This window comes from Ambystoma mexicanum, chromosome 2q (assembly GCF_040938575.1).
Source record: "Ambystoma mexicanum isolate Mex_15411 chromosome 2q, UKY_AmexF1_1, whole genome shotgun sequence".
Lineage (NCBI taxonomy): Eukaryota > Metazoa > Chordata > Amphibia > Caudata > Ambystomatidae > Ambystoma > Ambystoma mexicanum.
Genome location: NC_090924.1, coordinates 776,342,013 through 776,362,714, shown reverse-complemented (window position 1 = coordinate 776,362,714; position 20,702 = coordinate 776,342,013). Strand labels below are relative to the sequence as shown.

At 44.7% G+C, this 20,702-nt stretch overlaps 1 protein-coding gene across 8 annotated transcripts in view; it reads right to left on the bottom strand.

Moving 5' to 3' along the window:
• Nucleotides 1–20,702, bottom strand: part of WDR37 (WD repeat domain 37) — a 2,160,746-nt gene that overhangs the window by 291,619 nt on the left and 1,848,425 nt on the right. For all 8 annotated transcript variants that reach the window (XM_069648008.1, XM_069648012.1, XM_069648013.1 and 5 more), the window contains one exon: nucleotides 17,525–17,659. In XM_069648008.1, the coding sequence (XP_069504109.1) occupies nucleotides 17,525–17,659 (135 nt within the window). The remainder of the gene's footprint in view (nucleotides 1–17,524; nucleotides 17,660–20,702) is intronic.

The window sequence follows — 20,702 nt, the reverse complement described above, 5'->3', positions numbered from 1 at the left end:
TTGATATTTTCAATTACTTTGACTGGAGGTTATTGTCATGAACCAAGGTCTGAACTGGTGGCGTTGACCGAAACATTCCCCCATTTGCCAGATAAAGCCTATTCCAAGATAGTGCACTCATGGGGCTCAGGGCATTACTAGACTTGGCAGTCTGGTTTATTTCCAAGATGGCAGACACCTGCTAAACAGCAATGCTACTATGCGGAATACATAAATCGAGGCGGATCGAGAGAGTCGGGTACATCGCTTCGTCTTTGGCATTGACTCTCCCGAGAATTGTCATTCTTCTTTGCCTCTCCAGGTAACCTTTTTACTTCAAAAAGCGCCCGCACTGAGGGGAATTTCATCTTTTTCCTACTGCCCATTGGCCTTCACGCTCTAGTTTCCCCTTGAAATCCTCCCATTTCACTCCTCCTTAATTTCTTTGGTCTGCCTTCTTGGCCCTTATCGCTCTTCTGTTCCTCTAATATTCCTGTCCGTTTCAGAGGTTCCATGTAATAATGTCGCCACAAAAATATCGGCGAAAAATGGTCGCTTTTTGTGGCGACATTATTGCATGGAACATACGGGGGACACCCCCGCAACCCCCCAAATTTTTTTTTTTTACTTTATTTTTTTTGCCTCTATCGCCACATATATGGTCACCCAAATAATATCGCCACGACATTTTCCCGGCAATATTATTTACGGCGACCATATATGTGGCGATATTAATACCTGTTACCGTTTCAGATGGGTTCTCTGGACAACATTACTTACCGTCCAAATTACCTGCTAGGTTTTTCGAGTCCTCACTGATGCTACTGTGGTGAAAGCCACCCAATGCTGTTCTACAGACACCCTTCCAACTGGAAGACTACTACTGATCCACTGGATTTACTCCCCCAGAGGGTTTACTAGTGGGTACACAACCTCCTCTTCATTCCAATAATTTCTTGGATTTGTTCCTATTCTACAGCGTACACCCTTACCTATTCTAAATTGTAATGTGTCGCAGGTCGGTGCAAATCACAACTGTAAAAATATTCAGAACAAAGGACTATGCCCACTTTCGGTACTTTTTTGGTCTTTTTATTATCATCAACATTAGAGATCACATGCAGAGTTGATATTATCAGTGTTTGGGGTAACATCTGTTTAATGAGATGGGTTAAGAGGGACTGCAAAGAAGGCAGTATGTGTACACATGGTGTAACGCTCACCTGATTCCCGCAGAGGCGCCGGTCTTGACTGGGCGAATACGGTGATGTGTAACACACGGTTGGCTCTTTGGGCTGGACCTCTGTGCACTGTATGTCTGACTCGAAGAGTAAGATGTCTGCAGATAGAAAATATGGGATTAATGAACTGGGGTTATTGGGTGTCTCTCTCTTCTTCCCTTTCTCTTCTCCTGTAGAACCCCAAAGGTTAACGCTCTCACCTTAGGTAAGTGAACGCCGAGCTCTCCATCTGCCTCGGGGCAGGGTGCCGTAACCAGTTTCTTCACTGGATAAGGGTGCAGGCCTCTTGACCTCAGAGGACTGCTGTCCGTCGTTTACTGCACGAACGGTAAGTTCCGAGTATTTCAAATGTCTTTAAAAGTCTTTTGTAATGATGTCTCTTGTTTTGCAGGGTTCCGGCGATGGCGGATGACGGGCTGAAGTGAGTTGAGGATGGAACCCGTGTGAGGAATAGAAGCGCCTGGAAGCACGTAAGTAAGCGCTTGTTGCCTGCTTCACGATGCGCACTAACTGTCCTTTTATCTTGCAGGTACAAGTTCGGAGCTGCTGAAGGGTGGCGGAATACCCGCTGGGTTCGGCGTGGGAAGGAGTAATGGCACGTGAGTAATAAAGTTACCCAATGTCTTTAAACGCACCTTCTTTTGTCTTTCAGATGCGGGATGCAGCGCCGAATGCCTCCGGAGCGTGCGAAGAGTTGGTAAGCTTTTGTCTTTCAGATGCCGGAATGCAGTGCGAAGACCTCCGGAGCACGCGAAGAGTTGGTAAGCTTTTGTCTTTCAGATGCCGGAATGCAGCGCGAGGCGTTGGTGACAGCCGATGGACCAGGTAAGAGAAGCGCTGTCACTGAAGACCGTAGTGCTAACCTGTTCTTTCTTGTCTTTATAGGTGTTGCTGAAGACTGGATTCAGGATGGTAAGCCTTTTTCCCTTAGGCCCAGGATCAGATGCAGAAGACACGATGAGCGTTCTGCTGCAGAGGATGCAGAATAACGCAAAGCAAGATTCATCCATCGGGTGTGGTTTAAATAGCCTCCTGTAGTGCTTAGGTGTCTCCTTCCACAGCCTCGCCTAGGTAAGAAAAGAGTTCCTGCTTTCCAGAAGAGTTCCAGTGTTCTGAACCTAGGGAGTGGCTCCTGCCCCACCCAACAGGAAAAGTAGTCCCAAACAGAAGAGGATTAGAGGCTCAACTGGCAGGTAAGTAAGCAGCATGGTCTGCTGCAGGTAAGTCCACCCAAGCATTATGAGCCCGGCGCTTCCAGCGCTGGGACTGGGCATATTTATGAGCCTGGTGCCACTGGCGCCAGGACAGGGTCCAAAAGGTCCCAATTGGGACTGGTTGGCACTCGGAACCTGGGTTATGGGTCTGCTTCCAAGGGAGTTGGGTAAGTCCTGACCTTTTGGAAGCAGAGATCATGACACATGGCTATACACAAATTAAACCTTTGATATCACCACTGCAATTGCAAATACATTTGCAATGGTCATAATGTCCAGCCATGTCACCCTTAAGGTTTATACTCCCTTTAATTAGGAAGCTGGGATATTTATATTGTTGAATATGACTAATGAATGAAAAAGAAACAGATATTTGAAATCTTAGCTTGTGCAATAGGTAAACAATGTTTGAATAATTTAATTGAAAAACCCTTTGCATTTCTGTAATTGGATGTAAAGAATGAAATCCATTGGAATTGGTAACAGGATGTTTCGTGGATGCTAACCAATATTAATCATTAAGGAATACTCCGATTATAAGGAATTCTGAAAAAAATGGTCATATATCAGTTTTTTAGGCAACAGTACATTTTAACTAAGACTGGCCTTTAGTTTTACATGGGGATACATTTTGGATACCTGCAGAGAAGCCACTTGAATTGTGAAGTGGAATAATAATGAACTTTGGTATTGTTCTTCATTTCAGAATTTCATAGTCTATCCAGACAGTCCTGTAGCATTAAGTTGAGATGACCAGGAGGGTTTGCGAGTCACAAGGAGCTCAAAGAGCTTCCTTCAGACTTCAGAATTTTGAATGTCCTCGACATGTGCCTGGATCTTCTCTGTGATGGAAATAGTAGAGGAAGCCAGATGCCTAATAAGGCTGATAAAACTGCTTCCAGTTCACAACAAATCCCAGGAAGTGAACAGGAGGAATAGAGGGCTTGCAAAATCTACTAGCCCACTTGCATAGGCGAGGAGATTTCATTAAAAGTGAATAACGTTTGCATGGGACTCAACCTTGCTTGCAAGTGGGGAAATCGTTGAACATTTTATTTGATATTTACTGCAAGCAAAGAAAAGTAGCACTGGCATGCAGCGTTTTATAGAAAGCACCAGTAAATATTTTGTCACCCATTACCATCGGGCGAGTGCATTTCTCTTAGTTCGAGGACGTACACTAAGGAACTCTCCCTGCAGGTCTAGTGGGATTTGTAAAAATATGTGAGGCCTGGAATGGCAAGTGACACACTATTGACAATTCTGCTTGATTCAACCATGATGAGCTAAACCGCCACGTAAAACATTGCACTTATTTCAGGCAAAAGAATAGACAACACATCTAGTGTATTTGAATTACAAGTATCTCTGTGCTTCTTTCTAAGTGCGTGAATGTATTAATCATTTAGATTGGACTGTCCTACTGGTGGATAGACCTTGCACTTGTAGGGCTAGCATTTTTAACAGCTGACTGTTTAAGAAATATTCCAGACTTTTAGCTGTCAAAAGTGATGGAGAGCCGTATCAGTTTATGGAAATAAACTTCAATGAACACTTTAAAAAGCTGGCAAATTGCAATATTTCTTTTCTTATGGGGTTCAATAAAGGAATGTGTTCAGGATGTACTAGATTACTAGTATGCTTATGGGAAATGTTCTCCATGCAGTTTAAGAATAGCAAAAGTCCCCATATTGCTGAGCAGGACGTGGGTCCAGCAACCTCTTCTACTGGTGTTGAGAAGCATGCTATACGATGGACATCAAGAAGGGTCCATAGCAGCCAGGGAAACTGTGCGAGTGACATGCTGGCAATACAGTTTCTTTCATCCAGATCTATTGTTCTACAGAAGGGTCAGTTTCCATATTTCAGACTCCAGAGACATCACATAATGGGACTAACTAACTATATGGTTTTCAAAACACAGATTCCAGCAGGTCAATCTGTTTAGTAAGTGGATAGTATAATCACAATATTTCGGACCAGGTTTGTTTACATTGAGTTTGTGAAAGGTAGCCAAACTTACAGGGGTACCCCTAAAATACAGGTACCCCTAATCACACTCGCAACAGAGTAAATGCACCCCTCTAGGGAATTAAGACCACAAGTCATCATCTTGCAAGGATAACACACACTTTAATCTGTACAAAGATAAGGATGGGGGGCAGTCCTCTGCCCCAACCGACAAGCATTCTGTCTTCCGTGGCTGGCTCCTGCAGACTGATGCCAAGCAGGGGCCTTATATACTGTTTGACTTGGTCACTGGATACCGGCAAAGTTCATCCAAAACTGTCCTCTTCTTCCTTACAAGGGATGCTACAGTCTCCCTTCTTGGATAGCCGGGGTTCTGTTTGGGGCAGGCTACTTAACATAATGCTAGCCCATGCAAAAATACATTGTTGCTTTATTTTTCATCATTTTGCTATATTATAAACATTTATATATAAACACACCTTCCCGCCATAGTCAACACTTCGCTCAATATTCTTATATTTTATCTGGTCCAGTAATTCTCCTAAAAAACTGTTTTTCCATAATGTTGTATGCCGTGCCTTAAGCATGTACACTCCAATTCTTAGTATACATGGGCTTTTGATGGACAGGAAACAACTGCTCAGTACCTTCGTGAGCTCTGCCAGAGCTAGCCTCGGTGACGCAATGCCTGTAGTCTATTTTTAGCACAGACTGCATTCACCGTGCTTTCAGATGTTAAACCCACGTAAAATAATTTTTAAAACAGAATAACCTTTACAAGTGTATTCAACTAAATAGTTATTTGCACCTTATATTTAAATACTAACTATTTTCATTTCCCCCCTGGAATCTTCTAGTGCTTAGAAAAGAGTTAACAGACATCTTGCCTAATTCTAAAGTGCTTGGGAAGCTTGGGAATGAAGAAAAGCACTAGCTCCTTCCCAACATTCCCCCTTTTGTTACTTCTACATTAACAAACTCATCCCCACCCGACATATCTACAACTGTTATGCTCACCTGGTCTCTGCAGGGACATTGGAGCACGGTTGTAGCCCTCCCTGGACTTGGCTCCCCTGGATCAGACTTCTTCCCCTGCTTCTGTAGTGTGGGCTGCTCTGGTTGCTGGCACTGCCCCTGAGAGAATACGAGAGGCAGAGAGAATGTTGTGGTTGGACTGTGATTTCCCCCAAACCCTTTGTTCCAGAATGAGGTGAGCATGCGTTTACCCATATAGTCTTACCTGTTTTCTTATGAGGATGAGCTCCCTGTCCTGCTTCTCAACTGCCGGGGCGCCTTTGATGGACCTAGTTGCTTCACTGGTCCGTGTGCGTGGCAGCCCAGACCGGCTGTGGCTGAACCACTTTGAAGGTAAGTGTTCTTAACAATGATTATTGTCTGTATCCTTTTGCAATGTCTTTTTTCCGTGATTATTGTCCTTAACCTTTGTAATGTCTTTCCTCTCCTCAACAGGTGTGAAGAAGGCCACGCAGAGTCGCAGTGTTTGGAGCGAGTCCAAATGGGTGCCAGAGGGGTTTACGAGGTTCCCAAATAGAAGGTAAATTGGGGTTTCAAGGTCGAGCGCAGGGATTATGAGTTGCATGACCAAGCCTAAGATATGTATGTAGTGTCTAACCTTGTGTATCCTTTTCTCTTGCAGGGATGGCCAGGCGGCGTCAGATGGGAGGCAGCTATCCGAAGACCTGCCAGCGGTTACTGGATGGATGGATCCATGAGGATGCTGGGCGAAAAGAAGAGCTCCCGCATAGTTAGACACCCAGAACAGGTGAGGAGGCGCCTCGACTCCGATGACAATGGGAATCAGGTAAGATGCGATGCGCTGCAGGCGATGGAATTGCAGGAGTCAGGTAAGATGCACTTCGAGCGATGGTATGGCTGGAGTCAGGTAAGGCACGCGCTGAAGATGATGTACTGGAATCAGATGAGATGCGTGCTGAAGATGATGAACTGGAATCAGGTAAGAGAGCTTCAGGCGGCGGTGAGCGTTACGCGGCAAGAAGCAGACTAATGCAAAGCGCTTGCATGCGGTTGGGGCAGGCTTAAATAGCTTGGTCCCAGCCACGTCCCATTGGCTCCGCCTTGTGGCCCCACCTTGCCACTCCCAAAGACTGCTGCATGTGCACCCCAATGTTTCCCAATGGCCACGCCCGGCCTGGATGCATGTGGGGAGCCTGCTGGGGAGGAAGTAACACGTGCCCCAGACACAAAGTGTACAGAGCACACTTTCACATGAGCCTGGCGCCAAAGGCGCCAGGACTGGGTCCCTTTGGACCCTTTAGATAATAAAGATAGTGGCCCTTGCCCTGTGACCATGACGACAACTTTGGAAATATTAGTTTGAGTTTCACTGTTTATTGTATGGCAAGGTGTTTTAGATCCCCAATTGATACCATCATCTTTGCACTACTAGGGACTATATGAAAACATCATCGGAGACCCAATTGGCATGTGCAGAAGAGAACCAAGAAGAACACTATCACAGGCACCAGTAGTTTTATTACTGCCCCCAGCCATGACAGGACCCAATCAAAGGCAAACGATAGCCAATCTGTGTTCTGAACTCCACCTTCTTTCTTTATTTGAACACCTAGATTGTGCACCGCATTGATGACGTGGGATAGTGACCCATTCTCAGCATATTCCGGGGGTATAAAAGTGCAACAGCTGCTTGTACCGTAGTAGCCAAAAAAGATAAAAAAGAAAGACTCTGCTGAGCTAAAAAGAGCATTGTGGAAGAGACTTTTGAGACAGTTCGATCTCTTCTTTCTTCCCCGCCGTTGAAATCGTCCTTTTTCTGGAAGAATACCAGATTCTTGTGTGATCTGCAAGCTTCTTTCGGCTTCTTTAGGTGCTAGAGTGGCTGTTGGCACCTCAACAGGTATTTCTTCTCCCCTCAGGTGTTCTTGGAGGATTACTAGTAGCACTGAGTGCAGGGTGGCCAGTGAACACTTGAACCTCCAAGATGGTAGGAGGTGCAGGTAGGATTGTCAGCCACAAACCCAGTAGTAATCCATCACTGCTGCCACACCTTTCGTCATATCAGAGATCACACGAGTATGGTTGTGTTTGCGCTACCAGGAACTGTTCCTTGATTGAGTCTATGGCTCTATGTACTTGCACTGGCTTCTTCATTGTTGCAATCCGTGTCAGCCTTGTGATGTGTTGGGACCATATTTGAGCACACATAGTCTCTATTTGGGATATTGCTTCTCCACTATACTCAATCAGTCCATCTGCCAGGCACATCACTGTGGTGCCCTGCCATTTGTCATTGTCATTTGAGTAACCTCCCAAGAAAAAATCTGGTACTTGTAGACACTGGCGGCATTTTGTGTTGCCATTGAATAACACTGGGTATAGATCAATGCTCCTCAACTGCACGCTGTGTGCCTGGAATGTGCCCTTTATCCCCTATAGTGTTAGAAGTACCAAGCATTTTGCCTCTGTAATTGGGACTGGATGTAAAACTAAAACCTTAGGGGCCCCTGATGTGTGCGGGATAATTGCACACACGTAACAGCTTTCATTGATTTCCTTACTACAATGCGCATATAGGAGTACCAGCTATTCAATGTTTTGAAATGCTGGATGTCAGAAATAGCCTGAAATGATATAGAGCGGGGTAATCAGTTTTCTCACCCTTGTATAGTATATCTATTATTGTTCTCCCGTCCCGAGAACCTAACCCCCCCCCCCTTAACAAAAAATTGTGGAAGATTACCTTTGTATAGGTAACTGTCAGAAATAGTGTCAAAGCCCGACCCCTTATATAAATCATACGTCATTCATACTTCCCGTTTCATTCGTCGAAGAAAACCTGTAGGGTAGGCCAGCAAAAAGTGAGCCATTTTGTATTTCTCTTTTTTATAGACACTTATTTTAGGATTTTTTCCTAACTTTCCAACTCCCCCGCCCCCTTTATATGGCCACCCCATATAACAGACATACCTTCATCCACTCCAACAACCACGACCAGTGTCACACATAACACCATAGTACTACATTTCTACAATACATAACATCATCATTATCATTATCCCTACATAACAGAGATGTTGCTCAGCCATCTTTGCTTATTCCTGGAGAGGAGAAAAAAAAAGGTTATCAAGAGAGAGAAAGAGAAGGAAAGAGGGAGAGAGAAGGAAATAGAGAGAGAGAGAAAGAAACAGAAAGAAAGAAAAAGAGCGAAAGAGAGAGAAAGAAAGAGCAAGAGGGAGGAGAGGGAGAATGGGAGGGGGAGGGAGGGAGACCGACCCTTTTCCCCACAGGGCTGATCAGGCTCTGGACCTTCAAAAAATTGAACATTGAAAAAAGATAAAAATGAAAAAACAAAAAATAGAAAAATGGAAAAAGAAAACAAAAAAAAGAAAAAAAAGCATGTACCACTGCACACCACCCTGGCATGGATCCTCAAAAATGTCTCTTCTTTGGCTATGCCCTTACTAAACTTTGCCTCGTCTTAGGTGCTCTTCGGCATCAGAGAGATGCACCCAATATCTAACTCCTTCATGCGGACGGCGAGAGGAGTACTTTAAAAACCACCTCATATGGTGGTCCAATATTTGATACTTTCGATAGTTATTGACAGTTTAGTCTTGAGTTGTTGTTGTACATGGTATTTTATTGTTCAGATACAACATAACAATTCTGGCATCTTGTGCCATGTGTGGTGAAACAAGAAACTCAAGATTGAACTGTCAATAACTATCGAAAGTATCAAATATTGAACCACCAATAACTGCCAGTGCCTACAACAAAAAAGGATGTCACCCCTCCTAGTACCAAACCTCTCTGGAACCCCCGGAGTTTGGTTCCCAGACAAACCATGTGCAAGGCTGTAGGCAGGACCCTTCCCTTACACTGAACGTTTGCGCAGGGGACCGGCTGTCCCGACACAAAACTCCAAAACCCTTGAAACTACCACCTCATATGGACCTTTAAACCTGGGGATTGTCAGTACCCCAGATAATAATGGTCCAGTTGTAATATGGGTAATGCCGTGTATGGAACTATGGTCTTGCTTTCTGCAGGGGTGGTCACTATTTCTCCCCCCTTTACCGTACCCCATTACCGCCCCTGTGTTCCTCCGTCCCGTCCCCTGGTCAATTATTTATGACCCATCAACATATAGTATATCTCCTTCCGTCAATGCATGAGCCGTTCATCAAAGTGGGAAAATGAAATATGAAAATTAATAAAACTCCTGTATATAATCCGGAGTTGCTAAAACAGGGGCCGTGCAAATAGCTTAAGTCCTTAAAATTGTATAGTAATTTTGTCAGTCCATTCAAATGTACTTTTAAGTCCTCTGTCCTTCCCTGAGACTTTGTAACAGTGGTCTTGTGTAGACTACGTAGTATAGGATCCATGCCCTACAATAATTGCATGAGCCCCAAAAACCTGCTACATTTCCCTTACAGTACTCGGCCTAGGGGCGGCGTGTACTGCCGCCGCCCCATCTGGTAATATTCTTACCTGTTTACAAGAAATGAGTTGTCCCAAGTATAGTCCCTCCTTTTGGCAGTATTATAGCTTCTTTTTATCTGCCTTATACCCTTTGTGAACCAGCAATTACAATAATGCAACAGAATCTCTTCTGCAGTGTTGTTCATTTTCACTGCATTCCAAACGATCATCCATACACTGGATGATTGTGCCAAGCACCTGACTTCAATGTAATCTGTACTGGGGTCACATCCCTTAGTAACCCAACATCATGTGGATTAACAGTCCCAACTTGTGCTGGCACATATCGCATGTCCTCCTCAAAAAATAAAAACATCCGAGTTACCACTGTCAACAGGGGGCACTGTATCTCCCTATACTGCACCATGATGTCACAGGGGATGCAGATTCCCAAAATAATATCTCCATTTTGTTCACTTTCCTCAAATAACTCATCAGTAATTTTCTTTAAAATACACTGTTGGGTCTATACATAATACTGTGCGCCACTCACATCCAACATTGTCTGTTCCAATTAGGGCTGCTCTTTTATCTGATACTACTAGTCCTTATAAATCTAATGACAATATTGTCCTTGCCACCATCTCTGGTGGCACCATCGGTTGGAAAATAAAATCTGTAGGTACTTGCCAACATTTTGTCGCAATTTGAGGCACTGCATTTACTAATACCTTAATTCCATAAAAATAAATATATCTAGGACCACAGGAACCCCATGGAATACTGACTCCCTTGCTATTGCATTGATTATTACAATTGCTCGAGTTACACACATCCCTGGAGTGGAACACACTACCCCTTGATCTGTGAATGATATAGTTAATTTAGTGTACTGAGCAGATCCCTACCCAACAAGTTCACAGGGGAACTCTCTGAATATAACAAGGGGGCTCGTACTACCTCCCCTCCCACTTTTATATCCAGCTCCTCATTGTATGGAACTACAATAACCCCAAAGAATCCCTGCATGTAAAGAGATTTACCTGATAATGGAAAGTTTCCCTACATGATGCATGATTTGGTTGCACCTAAATCTACCATAAATATAAATTGTCTGTTTCCTATTTCCACCTCCACCAAGGGCTCCTCTTCATGGTGTGTGGTTATCAATAGGGTTGGACATGCGAGTACTTTCTGTGGGCTGTCCTAATCAGAATATGTATTTGTCCCAGGGAATGGAAAAGGGTCGCCCACCATTGCAACTCCTTGGAATGCAGGGCCTGTTCCCCCTGCCATCCGGTTAAACTGCGTTCCCTCACCCTGCTGTAGTTGTTGCCCACATTGCCCTTACCTGTCAGCCCCATAAGGGAACTGATTTTAACCCCCTCGCCAAATTGCTGTTGTCTCCTTCCTTGAGGACCTTGGAATCACTGCCCTGGAGGTGATGGCCCATAATTAAATCTCATCTCAGGCCTGTTCCTGCACTCCCTTGCGAAATGCCCTCAATTTCCCACAGTACCAGCACTGTGATGTTCCCAATCCTCCTCCCCGAGACCCTATCCCCCCCAAAGCCTCCTGCTCTTGCTCCTCGAAGTCCTCCTCTTTCCCTTGGTGTTCCTTCATACTACCACTGTGGGTTGGGTTACCGCCCCCCACCACCACCACCATCCCTGTCCTCCTTCACCCATAGTGCCACAATTGTAGCATTGCCAAATTTTTTGAGGGTCTCCTGTCCATTCCCCCTGAGCCGGTGCCTACACTGGTGCTTCAACGACAGCCTTATTTAGTTTCTTTTCCACTAGGTTTGCCTCGTCAGTTAGCCGCTTCTGTACAGTCTCGCTGTCCCGCACTTTGATTCTCTTACAATGGTGGATTATTATAAATTGTATCTCTGCCCACCCTCTGGCTTCAATTCTCACAATTTTATTTAGTGCCTTCTGGACCTCTTTTGGTAATCCCCTCTTTACAATAAAATAGAAAGATTGTACTGTCTCAACTCTCCACATTTCCTGTAACTTAAGAATAAACCTAACTGGGTCCTCATAGCACAATGAGCACTGCATTAAAGAATGGAAGTCAGGGGTATCTGGGTACATCCTTCGTAGGGCAGCTCATACCCTTGCCCTTACCTCATAAAAGGCTGCACCATCAGGTTTATTATCTGCAAGACTTATCCCAGCCCTTGCCCATATGTCCCCAGCCTGGTCCCCAACTATGGTGACCAGTAGACTCTTCAAATCTCCTAGTGCTAAGGCTACCTCTGCTGTTTGTTTTTCAAATTCATAGATACATTTACTACCTCCGGCTATAAGATGGGGGAGACCTTCAATCAAATAATTTTTGTCCATTTCAGGCCATAGCACATACTACCTTATCCCTACTCCTTTATGTATTAGAGGCATCTGCATAACTATTTTTTCTACACCTTTAGTATTCTTCTGATCTTGAACTACCATGATCAAATCTGGTCTATTTCCTGGTCTGTCCCTCCTCGCTGCCTCTTGTGGCAGGGACAGGTTTCTCACCACCTATTCTCCTTGATCTCCTTCTTGCGTTGCCTCTTCATTATTTCTACCACATTGATCTTCCCCTCCATTTTCCTTTGCTTGTTCTACTTCTTGTCCTGGGACCGTCCATACCCTCTGCCCATCATCTTTTTCAACACAAACATTGCTTATAGCCCCAGGGTTAAACCTAAACAAAAAATGTCCTGACTTCCAATCCCCTATTTTCTGCGGCGGTACCCTTATTTCTGGTGATATTTCTTCATGTTCTTGTAACCTGACTAACCTTTCCCGCAATGTTCTTAACTCGTTGTCTATGTCTACTTGTGGACCATCTGGGTACACCAATGCTATGGGCATATTAGCGCATGTGGATGGGTTATATGGAGGTGCAAAAGCTCTTGAGTCCCCCCACCCCCTTCCAGGTGCTAATCCTGATAATCCTGTTGACACACACTACCACTGGAGGCTTACAGACTGGGTTTGAATACCCTATTGCAGGTTTAGGTGTTACATAGGGTATATCCCCTTACATTGGATCTCTATTTCATCTTCTTGATCTTCCATATCCTCAATTAATTGACAGAGATCTAGAATCTCTTTTCTATTTTGGGACTTGTTCCTTCCATATTTTTCTGCTAAAAAGACGGGCATTTTTTCTAGCATGTTTCTGTTATGGGAGCCCTGCTCTGGCCAGGAGAAGGACTTTGCGATGCTGGAAAAGGATTTGAGGGGTAGGGCTTCCATATCCTTGTCCTTTATGCCTTTAGCATGTATGTTCTGTCTAGTTTTCAGTGCAGGACCTCATGTGGGACTCCTGGCGGTGCGGCTCTTCCTCTTTTTGGTTTGGTGAACAGATCCTTGGGATACCCTTATGTCACCCATGGGTGGGAGTACGACCTTGTACTCCTAGTGTATGTTTTTGGGCACCGGTGTGTGGCCCACAGAGCAGGGTATGGGCTGGTGGCAGCTCCATGCGGAATTTGACAGGTGCTCCGAGTATCCTCCATTTTGGGGATACCCAGGCTCTGCCATTGGAATCAGTTGATTCCTGATAGGAAACAAGATGGCCCCTGTGGCCTCTTGCTTTCTATCGCCTGTTACCTTATTTTCCCAAAGTCCCGGGAAGCCCCGACTCTGTCCTTTCCCCCTTACTGGCTGTTGGGTGGAATTTCCATATATGGTAGGGTGGGGGAGGTCCAGGCCAGACAGGCTGGAGCCTTCCCAATGACTGTATGTTGTGGGTACGCCTGTGGAGTGGGACCTGGGTGAATGGAGTGTGTGACAAATAGGCATTTCATGTTATGGGCGTCTAGTATCTGGTGCTTGATACAATGACTGAGACAGCCCTGCACAAAACTAGGATGAATGCAGTGTAGAGTGCTGAATGGCCGAGTGCTTGTCCCCAAATGCACATTCCGTGTTGTGTGTGTCTGGATGGAGAAGAATGGCCTGAGTGCACTGTGAGTCTGATTGGCTGACTGTCTGAATGCCCTTCTGAATGATTGGTTGCCCGAGTGTGACCCAGCAAAGTGAATGGGAGATCAACAGTATATCTGGGGGTCTCTCATTGATGGAAATCGTTCAGAAGCTGAAGTTGATACTTAACCTTGAAGCCCGCTGGAAGAGGAATTGCTGCTGCTGTCCTTTGCCAATCTAAAAGCTGTGTGACTGTCAAGGAACAGATCCAAGAGAGGACCTGGCTAGGAGACCTCTTCCCGAGCTACGAGGGACCATTGTGCACTAGCTGATCTTTGCCAAAGCTCCCTGGGCATCACACCCTCGAAAGGCTGCCGACCAGAGAAGGGGGCCGCTGCGGAATCACGAAGCGAAGCGCCCGCACATTGAAGTCCATCACCGTCGATGACTGCCGTCGCCGACCGGAGCCGCAGTGCTACTTTGCCTAAGAACATTTGATTCAAGGACTCCCTTGCTCATAACCGTCGACCGCTTTCGTCCTGCCGGAGAAAGTCAAGGCCGCCGACGACCGACGAGAATCCGGCGGTGGGTTTCCCACCACCGAAAGACCACAAAGACGCTGACAACCTGGCGCCCTTGCTGGGCCAAAGCTCTTCATCGACTCTTTGCGCCAACGAACACTCATCGTCGATGTGCACCGCACGCCTCAGCTTGCAGGACGTTTTCGACCGATCGTCAACTAGCACCTCAAGAACTGAAGCTGCTGCCGCAACGAAAGTGTTCACCCTTTTCTTCACCGACTCTCGATGACCCGTGGCTCCTGCCTTAAAGGGAGTGCACTCAAGAAGGGCCTGTCGACGACTCATCGAAGAACTCTACAAAACCAGGTACTTTGGGGTTGTGGTACCTTTTAGAAGGAATCTAGACTAAATTGAGCATAATTGGACGAGGCTTGTCAAATACGCTTTATTTACAGGTTGCCCAGGTGGGGGGATCCTCGCACAGAACTGTCTCTAGGTAGACGGGGACTGTTCTGCCATTGCTTGATTTAACTTGCTTTCTTTCTGTGTCTATCATTGATTCATCTTACAATTTGATTCGTATGCTATTTGGGGCTGTTAGCTGTGTTCGCATTTCAAAGGAATCGATAGAAAGAGTGGTACCACATAGACCTGTATATATTTGCCATTATACTATTAACAGAGTACAAAGTGTGTTATTGTGATTCTGTATATAACTTCAACCTTATTTATATAAAGACTGTTTTCACTAACATAGTGTGTGGACATTCCTTTGTGGGTGCTTGGGGACTACACTTTACTTAAGAACCAGCCCGCATCACCTCCTGAGAGCTAAGCCTTGATTGCTTGCCACGTTTTATCAATATAGAGAATCTTGGCTGGGGTGCTCCATGCCTCTCCTCTGCCATATAGAGAGCAGAGGTACCGATACCCATCCTCTGGTGCTTTACAGACGTCCGCCCTTCCTTTGTTTCTACTATCCATTGTTTATTTATTCTGTCACAATACAGTGGCAGAACCCTATGTGTGTGTTTTATTGGAGTTTCTTCCTCCATAATGTTGCGCGAGTCCCTAATGCTTCACTTAAACCCTATTGCTTCACTTAAACCCTATTGCTAAGCATGCTTCAGCATTTTACACAGCCACTATATTTGCAATACCACTTTCCCAGCATTTTTTAATATGCTGAGGATCCCATTGTTTTTATCGTCATAAAATAATAATGCGTGGTACTACCTTCTCAACCTATTATGGCTGAGGATTGCTTACTTCACAGTCCTTATAAGCTGAGGTTCCCTTCTTCCATTCTAAAAAGTAGAAAAACAAAAATACGTGACAATTTCAATACATAACCCACCCCCTATCCAATCTACTCCATAACACATCTGAAATCCTATTCCATTATACATCACCAAAAGTCCTATTCCCTAATACATCAACAAAAGTCCTATTCCATAATACATCACCAAAAGTCCTATTCCATCTATTCCATTGACCTTGTACATCATTCACATCACCAAATATTTTGTTCACATCACTATACTATCATTCAGATCACCATATTATACATACATGTTCCTATGTTGCTATCACTTGCAAGAGTATACTCACGTGTGCGTTGCTCACTTGAGTTTTTCCTTCGTTAGGACGCCCCCATGCTGTCCTGTATGTCTGGAGCCACGCCCTGCTTCAGTGAGCAGAAAGAATTTCTTTTAAAATGGCTTCTACTAAAGTCGCTCAGGATACATGGGTTTTTTGATGTAGGGGTCTGATCACTATAGATGGGCGGGGCTGACTGGCCTGGGGTTTCGCAGAGTACAAGGGCAAAAAACAAAGTATCACGTCGGGTCATCACCAATGGAAGGTAGTCCAACTTACAGGGTTACCCCTAAAATACAGGTACCCCTAATAACGCTCACACCAGAGTAAATGCACCCCTCTAGGGAATTAAGGCCACAAGTCTTCATCTTACAAGGATAACACACTTTAATCTGTACAAAGATCAGGATGGGGGGGGACACAGAGGACTCTGACCCCATCCCCAACCAGCATTCTGTCTTCTCTGGCTGGCTCCTGCAGACTGATGTCAAGTAGGGGCCTTATATACTGTTTGACATGGTCACTGGACACCGGCATAGCTCATCCAAAACTGTCCTCTTCTTCCTTTCAAGGGATGCTGCCGTCTCCCTTCTTGCATGGCCGGAGTTTCGTTTGGGACAGGTTACTTAACAATGCTAGCATGTGCAAAAATACATTGTTGCTTCATTTTTCATCATTTTGCTATATTATAAACATTTATATATAAACCTTCCCGCCATACTCTCAACACTTCACTCAATAGTCTTATATTTTATCTGGTCCAGTAATTCACCTAAAAACCTGTTTTTACACAATGTTGTATGTCGTGCCTTATGCATGTACACTCATATTCTTAGTATACATGGGCTTTTGATGGACAGGAAACAGCTGCTCATATCCCCTTGTGTACTCTGCCAGAGCTAGTCTCCGTGACACAATGCCTGTAGTCTATTTTAAGCACAGACTGCATTCACCGTGCTTTGAGATTTTAAAACCACATAAAATAACAGAATAACCTTTACAAGTATAGTTATTTGCACCTAATATTTAAATACAAACTATTATCATTTAGTGACCCTCCTCCCCCCTGGACTCTTTTAGTGCTTAGAAAACAGTTAACAGAAGTCTTGCCTAATACTAAAGTGCTTGGGAAGCTTGGGAATGAAGAAAGGCACTAGCTCCTTCCCAATATTTCACATGGCAGAAACAGGAAAAGCTGAAAATGCAGACTTGGTTCCAGATACAAATAGTACAGCATTCGGAGTTAAAATTTGCATCATTTTATTTACAAAGTCATTGATAAAAAACCAACTGCCCGTGACCTGGAAGCACATACCACAACCCGTAGAACTAACCAAAAACATGACTGATAAATCAAAATGTCTGTTACGGCCATTCCACAGCCTAAACCCTACCCATCTCACCTATGAGCAAACGGGAGACAAGCTAAGATTGACAAACAGATGATACAGCACAAATTATACAGCACAAATGATACAGATGATGCAGCACAAATAACGTGGTATAATACAGTTCTGGAGGAAACACAGAAATCTGCTCTTATTCAGCTAATTTTAACTCCTAAAAATTAAATGCATGCAGTTAATCACAAATCTTTGTATGAAAGCGAGGTAAAATGCTAAAGAATAATGCATGCAGACTTTGATCTTTACCTGTTTACTGCTGAATCGGTACGGATCGTTGCAATAGGAGATCTCATATTTTTGAGATCCCAAACTTTCACAGTTCGGTCATCGCTACCAGATACCACGTTGTCACCCACTGTAAATACTGCTGAAGTCACAGTACTGTAAGGAAAATGAAAACAACATTTGAAATGCCAAGTATGAAAATGATACCAAAAACATTCCATTGCAATGTCTTGCTGAGCATTTAAATTCACATTTAATTCTAATTTTGTTTACTGTTGTCTGGCTTTGCCATTTTTCAGCCATATCTTTACTTTGACATGATCCACTGAAGCCAACACGGAAGCTCTGTAAATTTCAATCATGTTTCTGCAGTGAAAAGCAGTAGTTTATTGTTCTTCTTTTCTCACGAAATACAGCGATTGACTCACTCACAGTAGCACAATTCAATGCCCCATCCATCGCAGTGGCCTCTCTGGAACACTATTTGTGGCTAGACAGCAACTAAGGAGACTACACAAAAGGATACACAGACTTTTATTTGACAGTCTGTGCCAAACAAGAGCATCAGCTGAAGAACAAATTAATGAACTGTTTGTAATGTTGCTTCTGCAGATCAGTCCTTCCTCCCAAAGAATCCTTATCTTAGATATGCATCTTCCAGCACCTGCTGTCTTTAGAAACTTTTTCAGCCACCATAGGGCGCCATGTGGCTTTGTCTGATTCATACCCATGAAGGAGAACAGGACAACAGGGGCTGTGTATATGGAGCCATTGTTGCCTTGATGACTTCAGTTCTGCTTCTTTCCCCATCACTCAATAGTTAATAGCCAGATGTGAACAAGCTATCCATCATGAGGGGTAGAATGGGAGGACAGTGAGAAATCTGTAGAAAGAATGAATGCATCACAAAACACATTACTTAGAGGTAATTTGTGCTAACGGATTCCTTCATCCTACAGATGTTTTCATCTTAGATGGACTCCCATAGAATTAGAGAACGCTGGAGGATGGATGATACCGAAAATCGCCACATGACGAGAACACTCTGGAGCACCGCCAGCATTTAAATGGGCATCCTAACCAGACAAGGAAACCAGGAAGTAGTGCTTGACCAACTTGTGCAGAAAAGCCCACATAGCCACCTGACAGATGTCCAGAACTGGGACAAATCTCTGCAGGTGGGTATGGGACACCAAACGCAATAGTGGAGTGAGCACTGAGACATTAAGGCACATTCTTAGAGCACCCTAAAATGAAGAGGACGATCCAGCTTGATAAAGGCTGCTTGGAAATGTCTCTGACTGCACAAGCGCCAGTTTAACTAACACAGAGCTGGCCATACTTTCTGATGTCCCTTGTCCAAGGGACAAAGTAGCTGCAAGCTTGTTTGGGATCCAGCTGATGAAACCTCCCCTACACAATGGATAGATGAGATGGACTGTAGAAACTGGAAGATGAATCTACTGGGAAAGATGGAAATCTAAAATGACCTCGGAAAGGAAGCTCAGTTGTACCCCTAGAGCCACTTTTCTCCTTCCAGAAATCCAGTAAAGGAGGATTCACTGAAAGAGCCTGGAGCCAACTCATCCTGGCGGAAGTGATGGCAACCAGGAAGGTCATCTTAAGGTTGAGCAATCAAAGAACAAGAATGAAGGGGCACAAATGGAGCCACCATCAAGAAATTCAACACAAAATGTAAGTGCTTGCTGGAACAACTAACAGCCGTGGGGGAAATAGGTTATCCAATCCCTGCAAAGACTGCATGACAGCAGAAAAGGTGAAAAATGGGTTGTGCTGAGGGGACCTTTTAAAGACCGATATAGCGGCCAGGTATCACTTAACGTTGCCAATCCGCAGGCCAATCCGGGCAAAAGAGATGTTAGGCAGAAACCTGTGCAGTTCCCTTGGGGACCACTGCAAAAGATTTAGGACTACAGGTGTTGGCAGTAAACCCACTTGGTAGCAGTCTGTACCACCCAGATTTACCCGGTAGCTGTGGCTGAGCAGTCAGACTTCCCTCAAGAAGAGTTAGGCAGTATGTAAAGTATACACAATAGGCACCGAGATACAATAGCACAAGCAAACACTGATCAGAGCTTTGGTATCAAGGTATATAATTATTTATTTAAAAACACACTGATTGAAACACTCCAGCACTATTATTGTAAATCACTCTCAATACAGTTACTATTATTATATATACATCCCTTATTCCTTATCAGACAAGTCTTAGTTAACACCACTTATTTCCAGACAGAGGTGAGCGCTTAACTATAAATGGAACTCCAATAAGTTAACGAAAAAGGGAGGGAAAAAGGCAGAATGTAGGAAAATACACCACACTAATACTTAGGAACTCTTAGGCAAGGCAGGAAAGTCAAAAGTTACTTGTGAGCCAAAGTCCATAGGCCAGGCCCACTCTTGGAGAGCAGGGCACAAATGCACCCAAGATCACACAATGACAACAGGCTTAAAAACTCTTGCAGGGAGTTCAGAAAGGTTTTAGTTAGGCTCAGAAAAGTTTAGCCAGAGTGTACCAGGCTAACCCAGGTTCGAAAGCCGGGGGTTAAATCTACCTCGTACAGTCGGTTACAAGGGAAGCCAGGCGGAACACGGTATCTTATGTGGAAAGGATCCTCCAGCGGGGCAGTTGTTCCTGGCAGCGGGTGCAAGTCGCGGCATCGTCCAGAGGAAGAGAAGATCTCGACGTGGAGGAAAGATGAAGGTCGTTGCACTGCCAGGGAAGAAACCAGCCGCGGAGTTTTCCGGTTAAAGGTACTACCCTTTGATTCGCGGTAGTGGTAAAACGTGGTATCCCGGTTGCCGGGGTGCTTGGCACAGGCAAGGCGGCCACGAGATGCTCCAGGAAACGAAAAAGGAAGCAGACTGGTTATCCCCACCAGTCGAAGGAAGAAGACTCTCTGGGCTGGAGATCTCCTCTGTCGTTGGGAAAAGTGGTGAGACGGTTCAGCAGGGCTCCACCGGTGGTGTCGTCGTAGCAGGTCGGCTCAGCTTCTCCCTCGTCAGATTCTTAGGTCCTGTGGCGACTTCTAAAGTTCCAGTCCCCAAAGCCCTGCTTTTATGCAGAAAACCCCCATTCAATCAGCCTAGCTGTCACTCAAACATGCTAAGTGGTGAGCCGGCCGGCTCACCACTTGGGCCAATCAGGACGGAGTGTGACTTGAGTTGCCTAGGCAAC